Genomic DNA, 12,173 nt, shown 5'->3' with positions numbered 1-12,173 from the left:
TACTATTATGCTTCAGTGATGAAATATAACCAAAACAAACTTGAATTACTTCATTTCAATTACTATTATTATATTTTTTATACTCCTCAGCTTGTGGGTTTGAACCACCAGCCTTCAAGTTAGCAGTCAAATGTCTTAGGCACTACACCATCAGAGCATTATTATACCACACATACATTACATGTGTTTTGCAAACAATATGACTCCTCATGTGTTAGTTTCTATGTGCACTGTGCATATTACATGTGTCTATTTATTATTTAGGTAGGAATGTTATATGCAAAATATACAGTGGTGATGTAGGTTTACGAAGCCTCACACAAATTCTTTGCATATCGTACTTTAGAGATAGCAAAGGGACCTTCATTTTCCTAATACTAAAAAAAAAAAAAAAAAAAAAAAAAAAAAAAAAAAACACTGCTATCAAGTTGATTCCAGCTCATAATGACTCCCATAGGATTTCCAAGGCTGTAAATCTCTATGGAAGTAGATTGCCTCATCTTCCTCCCATTAAGCTGCTGGTGGGTTTGAACAGTGTGCCTTCTGGTTAGCTGCCAAATGCCTTACCGACTGCATCTCCAGAACTCCTTAAAGTAAGAGCATAGTTAATGTGAATTCAGGCACTTTAGCAACCCCTTGTAATCCCCTCAATAGCACCATAAAATTTGTGAATTTTAAACTCTGAAAATTAGGTTAGACAAGTTTACTGCTATTAGAATTAGGTGACATGCAATCAGACCCCAATTCTTTGGAACCCTATGCCAACTTTATGAAATGTTTCTCAATACCGTGTTATGCACAGATCTTTTAAATATTTGAGCTCACTGTTGTGTCCAGTGTGTCAATCCATCTAGTGTTTCCTTCATTTTCCCTCACCCTGTACTTACCAGTCATAATGGCTTTTTCTATAATTTTTTTTTTTCTGATAACATGGCCAAAGTAAGCAAAATAAAGTCAAGCCCTCCTAAGTTCTACTCTCCATTCAAGTGTGAGTTTCAGAGTCTCTTCTGACATTCATTTTGGTCTTTTCTTCTTTTACTGTCTTTTAATTACCATTTGCTTTCTTTGTGTATAATGTTTTTGATGTCATCTCATAAGTTGTCAGAGCTGAACATAAAGTAGCTGAAGCAAATGGAGGAATCAACAAGATAAAAGAGCTGGACAGAAAATTTCAAAGAGAAGGCTGAGAAGACAAAGTAAAGTATTGTAACGAAATGTACAAAGACCTGGAGTTAGAAAACAGGGAATAACACACTTGCTGTTTCTCGAGAAGAAAGAACTGAATAAAAAAATTAAGCCTTGAGTTACTATATTGAAGGATTCGATGATCAAAATATTGAATGACGTAGAAAACATGCAAAGATGGAAGAAATACACAGATTCACTGTACCAAAAAGAATTGGTTGTTGTCCAGTTACTTCAGGAGGTAGCATAGTATCAATGGTATTGAGGGAAGAAGTCCAAGAAGGAAAAAGAAAAAAAAAAAAAAAACACTCAATTTTGGACAGAATAGCCACTGAGATATTTCCACAAACAGATGCTGTGGAGCAGGAACTTACTCACTTATACCAAGACATTGGAAGACATCTGCCTGGACAAATAACTAAAAAAGATTGATATTTGTTACCATCCCAAAAAAATGTGATCCAACAGAAAGTGGAAATTATTGAAAAAATATCATTAATATAATATGCAAGTAACATCTTGTTGAAGATAATTAAAAAATGGTTGTAGAAGTATATTGACAGTGAACTGCCAGAAATTGAAACTGGATTTAATAGAGGAATGGAATAAGGAATATCATTGCTGATGTCAAATGGATATTGGCTAAAAGAAAAGACTACCAGAGAGATGTTTACCTATGTTTTATTGACTATGTAAAGAAATTTGACTGTGTTACTCATAACAAATTAACATTGCAAAGAATAGGAATTTCAGAACACTTAATTATGCTTATGAGGAGGCTGTACATAGACGAAGAGGCCGAACTAGGGAATATTGCATGGTTTCAAATCAGGAAATGTGTGCATCAGAGTTGTATCATTTCACCTACTTATTCAACCTGTATGCTGAGGAAATCATCTGAGATGCTGTACTCTATGAAGAAGAACACAACATCAGGATTGGAAGAAGACTCATTAACATGTGATGTGCAGATGACACAACCCTGCTTGCTGAAAATGAAGATGACTTGAAGCCCTCACTGATGAATATTGAAGACTACAGTTTCAATATGGATTACATTTTAACATCAAGGAAACAAAAATACTCACAGCTGAACTAATAAGCATCATCACAATAAATGGAGAAAAGATTGAAGGTGCCAGGGCCATTTCACTTGTATCCAGGATCAACATCTATGGAAGCAGCAGTCAAGAAGTCAGACATTGTTAGGTTGAGATAAGATTGCATCCTATTGATAGACCCCACCCAATCCCTCTAAAACAGATATTTGGAGAAACTCAGAGAAACAGATGCTAGTAATGATCCCGCAATTATGAGCATCTAATGGGGAGCTCTGATGGCATAATGCCTAAGGCATTTCACTGCTAACCAGAACAAAAATCCTCACAGCTGGACTAATAAGCAACATCACAATATATGGAGGAAAGATTGAAGGTGTCAGGGATTTCATTTCACTTGTATCCAGGATCAACGTCCACGGAAGCAGCAGTCAAGAAGTCAGACATCGTGACGTCGAGATAAGGTTGCATTCTATTGATAGACCCCCACCTGGTTTGAACCACAAGCCACTCCTTGGAAGGCAGATGGGGCAATCTACTTCCATAGAGATAATGAATGGGAACCCAAAGAGGGGTCGCTATGAGTTGTAAACTATTTGTGGCAGTGAGTTTTTATTTCGTTGTTGCTGTTGTTTTGGTAATGAGAAGGTAAAGTATTAGATTAATTGAAGACAGGAAAGGGACTAGGTCAGTGACTCAGGGGAGGGGGAAGCCATCCTGGTCTGAAGAAAAGCCATTACAGAGACAAAGGAGGACATCATAGCGACCCCTGCTGAGGTTTCCCAGGTGGTATCTCTCTACCCAATTAGATTGCCTTCCGAGGAGTGGCTGGTGGGTTTGAACCACTACTCTTCTACTTTGCTGTCAAATGCCTTAAGCACTATTCCACCAGAGCTCCTAAAGGAGGACTAGGAGGGGGGGGAGAACCTTCACAGAACCCACAGGGGTTAAAGACACAGAGTAGTCAGATCGGGAGGATTTCAAGATGAGCTAGAAGTGCATGTTTGAGAGTATAGGGAAAGGATCAGACCTCCCACAGCTTAAGCGGCACTCTTAAGAGAAAAATCAAAAAGTGGGGGTTTGATAGGGATGAAGGTTTGGTAGAGTCTGGGAGGGAGTAAGGGAAAAGGAAGAAAAACTCTCCCAAATAAATCAAATCCCAAATTGGATCCATGGCAGTGGACTCAAGCCCAACTCCTATTTGGCATGAAGTAGAACTTTCTGGTCTCAGGACTTGTGGATCTTTGAGGAGGAGGGCTGCCCTTTTTCCTGCAGGGTGGCTGGTGGATTTGAACTTTAGGGCTTTGACTGATGGCCAAACACTACCCTTGTCAAACTGCTCCAAACAGACTCAGAGGCTGCATCTGCCATTCTCCCTTGCCTGCATCACTGGCTGATCTATCTCACACTAAGCACAAGAAAATAAGCTTTAGCTTTTTCTCCTGGAAATGACTTCTTGCACCAATCTCCTTTCTCCTACATAAATGCACTCTCTGGTGAGGTGAATGAGCAAATTCGGCCACAACTGCCTGTTCCCAGGGCCTCTGGCTACCATAACTAGAAAAGTCCCTCCTCAATTACCTTACCCTCCATTTATTTTTCTAATTTCCTTTTTACCAATTTTTTCTTCTTTCTAGTTGATCATTTACCTCTTTAACTCTTCTCTGTCCTTCACTTTTACCAAAACTTCATCCCTAGAGAACCCCCACAAACACTTCTTCTTTCACTTTTACCAAACCTTCATCTCTATCAAACCCCAGTTTTTTTCATTTCTATTTTTTTTATATTCTTTTTCCTTTTACCCTATTTATTATCTTCTATTTCCATTCTATCTTATCATCTTTTCCATCTCTTCTTCTACTCTTTTTTTTTTTTCTCTATTTATTTTTTTCCCACTTCATTCAATGAGAGGAGTACATTAACTTTCCTTGAGTCAGCCATATCTTCTACACCTACCACCTCACTCAAAGATGAGTAACATCAACAGCTCCTGTACCACAGGATCAATAGCAGATGGTGGGCAACACCTGCTCATACCAAGTACAAGTCCCCTTCATAGCAAACAGAGACCTCCACACACACTACCGCTAGTTACTCCACCAACACAGAGAAATCTGGAGAGGACCCAGTACAGGAGAGTTAACAACCAAAGAAGCATACCTGCTCCACACTTCTGGAAATATTGAAACACAGTAAAACATAAAACCAAAGTGAAAGAAATCAGCACATAACCAACAAATAAAGACAACAATTTAAAACTTTCTCAGAGACAATAGACAACATCAAATCAAACAAAAACAAAGGACAGAATAGTAGAAATAGTGTCCCAAATAAAGAATTAGAGAATCTCCTTGTGGAAGATCAAGTAATAAAACTGTCTGATAAGGAATTCAATATATATACATATAGGACCTTCCAAGAGCTCAAAGAAATGATAAACAAAAGCAAGGAGAAGACAAACAGTACCCTTGAAGAATTCAGGAAAGTCACTCAAGAGCATAATGACAACATAAATTGTTGTTGTCAGGTGCTGCTCTGTCATCTCTGGCTCATAGTGACTCTATGTACATCAGAATGAAACACTGCCAGGACCTACGCCAGCCTCACAATCCTTGTTTCACCTGAGCCCATTGTTGCAGCCACTGTGTCAATCCATCTCATTCAGGGTCTTCCCCTTTTTCTCTGACCCGCCACATTACCAAGCATGATATCCTTCTCCAGGGAATGGTCCCTTCTGACAACATGACAAAAGTAGGTGAGATGAAGTCTGGCCATTCTCGTTTCCAAGGAGAATCCCAGCTACACTTTCACGAGGACAGATTTGTTAGTTTTCCAGGCAGTCTGTTGTACTTTCAGTATTCTTCACCAGCACCACAACTCAAAAGCATCAACTCTTCTTCGGTCTTCCTTATTCATTGTCCAGCTTTCACATGCATATGAGGCTATTGAAAACACCATGGCATGGGTTATAAAAAAAAGCAAACTCACTGCCTTTGAATCCACTCAACTCATAAGGACCCCCCCTTGGCTTTCCTAGGCGGTATCTCTAAAGAAGTAGATTGTCCAATCTTATTGGTCTACTTGTGAGTCTACATTACTGTAGACTGTAGTCTTTAACCTTCACCAGTAAATGCTTCAAGTCCTCTTCACTTTCAGCAAGCAAGGTTATGTTGTCTGCATATTGCAGGTTGTTAATGAACTTTCCTCCAATCCTGATGTCTCATTCTTCTTCATATATTCCAGCTACTCAGATTATTTGCTCAGAATAGATTGAATAAGTATCGTGAAAGATACAACTCTCACACACTCCCTTTCTGATTTTAAACCATGCAGGTATCACTACAGAAGTAGACTGTCCAACCTTCCTTCCAAGGAGTGGCTGGTGAGTTTGAACCACCAGCCTTCTGGTTAGCAGTCAAGTTCCTTAGGCAATATGCTACCAGAGCTCCTAGGGAAAGAATAGAGAATAATTAAATAAAGAGGAAGGAGAAGGAAGATAAAAAAGAATGATTTAGAAGCAAACAAAACAAAACAAAACAAAAAAAAAAACAGAACTGTTGGGAATGGGGCAAGGTACCTAAGCTCTGTTGGGGCACAGAGAGGATAGAATTCTTGCTGGTAAGGAAGGTGGGTGGAAGCAGGGGATGGCCACACTTCTGTTCATAAAGAGGCTGTGGTATAAAAGAGTAACAAAGGGAATATAGCACCTTTCTATTCATCACCCTCTAGTGAGGTTGCCCATGTTCTGCTTGGCAAGCAGAGCCAATTCTTAGGTGGCTGTCCAGGTCAGAACCCCACTTGGGTATATTCAAAATCATTGTACTGCTTGCAGATATTGAAAATGGCTTCACCTTCAGGACAGGCATCAGTTCACAGGTATCTTTGTCTCCTTCTTTACTATTGTCCTTTCTGGGGGTCAGGCACCAGTGCAGTCCTTGCCCATGTAGTCCTCAGTGAGCAAAGCCAATTCTTAGGTTGCTACTGGGTACACACTTAAATATTCAAAATGATTGCACCCTCAGGAATGTTGGCAGTCCATAGCTCTGTTTGTCACCTTACAATTTTCTTTCAGGTTCTCTTACTATTTGGTATTTATCCTTCCCTTCAAAGCTCAGGGCTCCAGGATTGTCTTATGTATTGGTATTAATTGGTTTGTCATTGCTTTGTTGCAAGTCTGTGTACATTGTCTGCATATTCTGCCATCATACTGGAACTCCCACCAATCCTTCTTTGTTCTATCAGAGCATCTTTTCCAAAGGCAAAGACCACTTGTATTTCAGAAACCAGGGAGTTGCACCATGGCAACCACTTGGGATGTCCTGTGAATTTTCTCCAAGAGGAGGACTGATTGGGATTAGCCCTGGGAACACTTTCCAGCCTAGTCTGATTCTTTTGAAAACATCTTCTTAGATGCTTCTCATTACTATAAACCATTGTGAAGTTTTATACCTCAGGGGGAAATCCTAACTGCAACATGGGTTACCCTCATAATTTCACTCACCATCAACCCACCTACATTTTATTTCTTTCATAACTCAGTTTTGAATATTTCAGACTACCTTACAATTGGATCATAGGAATCTCTATTTAATCAGGTTCTTTGTGTACAATGAACCCAAGGGGCTTGTGGCCTTTGAGACATTATTCTCCCAGGTGAGGAATAGGAGTGGTAGGGAAAGTGGGGCAGAAATATAGGATATGGTGGAAAGGAAGAAAATGTGAGGTCAAAGGGATTGAGGATAGATGTGGCAGCAGGGGAATGAGTACTGACCCCTCAGTCAGTCTTGTTATTCCTTCCTACCTTTTATTTACCCTTGGTCTATGAATGCTATATCAGCTTTCTGCAGAAAATTGCTTGCACACTGGATGCTTGTAAAGAGTGTTGGGTCATCAAGGGCTTCCACTGGAAGTTTTGTAGAAATGCAAAATCTCCAGCTCTAAAGAGATAAGTCAGAATCTGTATTTTAACAAGATTCTTAGGTAATGTATTTACATGAGCAGTAGAAGCAGTTCTGAACTGTGTTATGTATGCAACGGAATTACACAAACTTCTTAGCCCCAGTATATTTGATACTACTTGTAAAATGACTGAGTGTTGTTACTCTTTTAATATTTGGAAGTAATATAAACAGCAAGAATTGACAATCAAAACTTAGTGTAAATCTCTGATTCAACTCACCTTGAGGAAAGGACTTTACCTCTAAACCTTATGTCCCAAGTGGGTAAAATAGAGGTAATGATAATCATGCTGACCTGATACAAATGTTGAGAAGAATAGGTGAATCACAAGCACCTGGAACATAGCAAAAACTTAATAAATATGAAGTCTTTCTCCCTAATAAAATAAAATGTACCTGAGAAATAATCCAACTTTTAGATTTAAATGACCTATATATTGTTATTATAAGCCAACTTCGAGGTTTATCAGAATCTGTTACAAGAATATAGGGAAATTCCAAATGTTGATGGTGAATGTTATAACAAACAAACAAACAAACAAACAAACAAACAAACAAATAAATAAATAAGATATGACAAAAGGCTTTGGGTAAGAAGGCAGAAAGTATAAACACTAATCTTTTGTGAATTCTTCTGTGAATGGCTGCCAGCTAAGAGAGACACTTAGTGCATGTTGAGATCAGTGATGGTAGAAAATTGGTGATAATTCTGAGAAAATCACCCAGAATGCTATGGCTGAATCAAGAAATATTTCCTTCTTTGTATTTGTTGGTGGAAATTCATTTTTGTAACTACTTTTCTTTCTTTGCTCTTTGGACCTCTTTATTAATCATCTAAAGGGTGTTGTGGGATGGTATGTGCTGGCAATGCACACATACAGATGTATTATTTCAGAAATCAGTCTTTTAGAGGTTCAAGAAAAGACAAATATGAGGGTGGGGGTGGCCACAGGCCGTGAACAGATCCAATACTCCCAGGCATCTTCAGTGGTCCTTAATGGAGTTGGTGGTCAGGGATTGGAGTGTAGACAGGAAATGCCCTTAGTTCTTTGCTATCTCTCTGTTACACAACAGCAGCCTTTTCAGTGCCCCCTTCACTTCTTTGTTTCTGAGGGTGTAGATCACGGGGTTCAGGAGTGGAGTGACAATATTGTAGAAGAGAGTAAGGAACTTGCCCTGGTCCTGGGAGGAACTGTTTCCTGGTTGCATATACATGTAGATGATATTTCCATAGAAAAGTGAGACCACAGTGAGATGGGAGCCACAAGTGTTAAAGACCTTTTGTCTTCCAGATGTTGACTGAATTTGTAGCACAGCCCTCACAATGTAGCTGTAGGAGACCAGGATAAAAACCAAAGGTGACAGGACAATGCCTACTGCCAGAACAAAAACAGTGTCTTCGATGGCCACAGTGTTGATGCAGGCCATCCGGATGAGGGCAGGCATCTCACACAGGAAGTGGTCCACACTGTGGTGTCCACAACGTGGTAATTGTAGAGTCACTGGAGACATGACCAAAGAATTGGCCACCCCACAGCCCCAGGCCACCAACACCAAGCCCAGGCAGAACCGTGGATTCATGATTACTATGTAGTGTAGGGGCTTGCAGACTGCAACAAACCGATCATAGGCCATCACAGCCAAAAGCAGGCACTCAACACCACCCAGACCCAGGAACAGAAAGAGCTGGATGGCACAACCAGTGTAGCTGATAGTCTTGTCGTGTCCATTAAGGTTGTAGAGAAACTGGGGGATGGAGCTGGTGGTGAAACTGAGGTCCAGGAAGGAGAGCTGGGTGAGAAAGAAGTACATAGGGGTGTGGAGGTGAGGATCCAGGCGGGACACCAGGATAATGGTGGTATTGCCCACAAGTGTCAGGAGATAGGCAATCAAGATGACCACAAAGAAAATTCTCTCCAGATGGGGATGGTCAGAAAACCCCAAAAGGATGAAATGGCTTTGGGAGCTGTCATTGGTACTATCCACCATCTCCTGAAGACAATAATAATAATAATAATAATGGTAAAAATAAATGGAAAACAGCAACAGAAGCAACCAGCATTAGAGTACTTCCTTTAAGCGAGACAGTTTTCTATGCTTTTTACATTTATTCATTTACCCTAACAAAAATAATTTATAACTGGCACAATATTACCACTGGATTACTGAAAGGAAAGCTGAGGCATTTGCATAAAAAATTACCATACCTAAGAAGGTATAAGTGTAGAGTTGATATTTGAACCCAGGAAATCCAGTTTACCATTGTCACTTTAGCCACGGGTGCTATTGCCTCTAATTTAAAGGAAATGAAACACAAATTCTGTTTTGACAATCCATTCATTCTCCATTGTTGTTTTTAGGTGTCACTGACTGAGGCTCAACTCATAGGAACCCTATGTACAGTAGAACCAAACACTGCCCAGTGGTGTGCCATCATCACAATCCTTGCTATATTTGAGCCCATCATTGCAGCCGCTGTGTAAATCCATCTTGCTGAGGGTACTCCACTTTTTTTGCTGACTCTCCACTTTACCTAGCATGATATCCTTCTCTGGGGAATGGTCTTTTCTGACTACAGGACCAAATTGGTGAGATGCAATCTGGCCATTCTTACTTCCAAACAGCATTCTGGCTGCATTCCTTTCACGACACATTCGTTCATTTTTCTTGCAGTCTAGGGTATTTTCTGTATTCTTCTCCAATACCACAATACAAAAGCAACAATTCTTCTTTTCTCTTCTTTATTCATTGTCCATTTTTCGCATGCATAGGAAAGAAGTGATTGAAAATACCATGGCTTACGTTAGGCACACCTTAGTCTTCAAAGGGACATCTTTGCTCTTCATTCTCTAAGAGACCTAAACACTTGTTCTCCTACTAAAACTTCAGAGACTGAATATGGAGACCCAAAATAATGAGTTAATTAATTTAATTATTTACCATAATGTAAATTCCAACTCATGACAATACCATGTGTGTCTGAGCAGAAGTCCACAGGATTTTCAATGACTGTGACTTTTCAGATGTAATCACCTGGGCTTTATTAACAGAAGCCTCTAGGTAAATCTTAACTGCCAAATTTTGGTTAATAACCATGTTCTTAATAATTTACACTGCTGACGGACTCCTAATCAGTTAATGGTATGTAGAAACTAACCATTACATATAGAATGTAACCATTACATTACATACTTTAACTAGCTTTATCCCAAAAACATGTCCCATCACATTCAAAGCAAATTGTGTTTGAGGAGATAAACTACAAGTGTTAGGGAGAAATATAAAGGAATGGAATGAAATATCTTTGTCTCTAGCCTACAACTTCCATGGTCTAAAATCCCTGGTCGAACTCTGGTCAATTATGAAATCTTGAAAAGTTCTTTTACCTTTTCATATTTTCTCATCTAATCAGGTCTTCCTTACATATGTTTGAGATTTTTTTTTTTTTTAATGTGAAATAATTTTGTTAAATAAGGCATGTTATATAAGTTCAATAAAGCTGTTGTGTTATGTAGACAAAGAATGGAATAATAAGCACCTTGAGATTAGGCAGGACAATTCTGAAGGTGAAAAGAAGGAGAAGGAGAAGGAAAGAAGAAGAGGAAGAAGAAAGTCTAATGAAAAGAAACTTTCCTTAGCAAATATCTAAAAATATTTTGAAAATATAATGGTTTGATAACTGACTAGTGACTTATGGGGAGGTGCCTGTATTTCAGCACTTACACAGTGATAATTGGAGCTTTTTGTCCACTTGTCTGGACCACAAATCTGTGTGGTTTAAGCAGTTGTGATATGGGTTATTCCCATGATAGAATTGGATGTATATGTTTTGAGAAGCAAATCTATTGAAAGGGCATGTCCCTAAGGGTATGGCCTGCTTCCAATATATCCTGGGAAAAGAGACACTCACTCTCCTGTGGAGAGGGATCCTGTTGTTCTGTCTATAACTGTCTGTGAGCAAACAAACCATCATTCGGCCTGGAGATCTTAGATTCATCATTCGTTGGAGTCAACAACTGGTATACTGCCTGCCCACCCTGAGCTCATCAGCTCCTGCAGCTGTGTGAGTCAGGAAAAGCCTCCAGCTTATTTGATCCAAGAACTTGGGACTTGCCAGCTAGCCACTCCTCAGAAAGAAGGTTGGGCAATCTACTTCCGTAGTGATACTGCCTTGGAAACCCAAGGAGGTGTTGCTATGAGTTGGGTCCAACTTGATGGCACATAACAACAACAACGAGTGTGTGAGCCATTTTCCTAAGATCAATTTCTCTTTCTCTATATGTATATATAAGCTTTACTGGTTTTGCTTCTCTAGAGAACCCAGCCTAACACATACACCAAAACATATCACAAATTAAATATTTAAATATTGAAAAAATAATTACAACCAGGAGCTCTAGTACCGTAATGCCTAAAGCACTTGACTGCTAATGAGAAGGTTGGTGGTTCAAACCCATCAGCCACTCCTTGGAAGGAAGGTTGGGCAATCTACTTCCGTAGTGATACCATCTCAGAAACCCAACGAGGGGTCATTGTGAGTCAGGTTCAATTCCACGGCACATAACAACAACAACATAAGAAAGCATAATAGGTTTTTTGTTGTTGTTGTTGATGTTTCTGTTGCTTTGTTTTCTTTCTGAATATCTTGGATTTAGGTAGAATTCACTACTAAAATTGCAATTCTCAAAAAACTATGGGGAAGTTTTCTTAGTGGGCAATGAGTTTATGTTAATTGTTGTAGAATGATGTTTGAAAAAAAGAGTGATAATGGTTGTAGAATTTGTGGAATGGAATCATTGTCACTGAATTTTACATGGAGAAATTGTTGAGATAATGTATGTTTTGGTATGTATATTTTCACCACAATAAAATTTAAAAAGCTGTGAAGCAAAACAAGCACACATACAAAATTGACTATGCATTAAAAAAAATCTGCATTCAAAGAAGCTCCACTAACAGAACTAAAGAATGA

The 12,173-nt window shown here is 39.2% G+C and overlaps 1 protein-coding gene across 1 annotated transcript; it reads right to left on the bottom strand.

The window, feature by feature from the left end:
- Nucleotides 1-7,418: 7,418 nt before the first annotated feature.
- LOC103211128 (olfactory receptor 2W3) lies at nt 7,419-9,190 on the bottom strand. Its single transcript, XM_007957049.2, has 2 exons — nt 8,274-9,190; nt 7,419-7,443 (listed from the first exon to the last, which is right to left on the bottom strand). Exons 1-2 carry the CDS (start codon nt 9,188-9,190, stop codon nt 7,419-7,421), a joined length of 942 nt encoding a protein of 313 aa, XP_007955240.2.
- Between the last annotated feature and the right edge of the window lie 2,983 nt (nt 9,191-12,173).

The sequence above is a fragment of the Orycteropus afer genome, unplaced genomic scaffold (assembly GCF_000298275.1).
Source record: "Orycteropus afer afer isolate SDZICR_OR568_19922 unplaced genomic scaffold, OryAfe1.0 scaffold00695, whole genome shotgun sequence".
Classification (NCBI taxonomy): domain Eukaryota; kingdom Metazoa; phylum Chordata; class Mammalia; order Tubulidentata; family Orycteropodidae; genus Orycteropus; species Orycteropus afer.
This window is presented reverse-complemented; position numbering and strand designations above follow the sequence as displayed.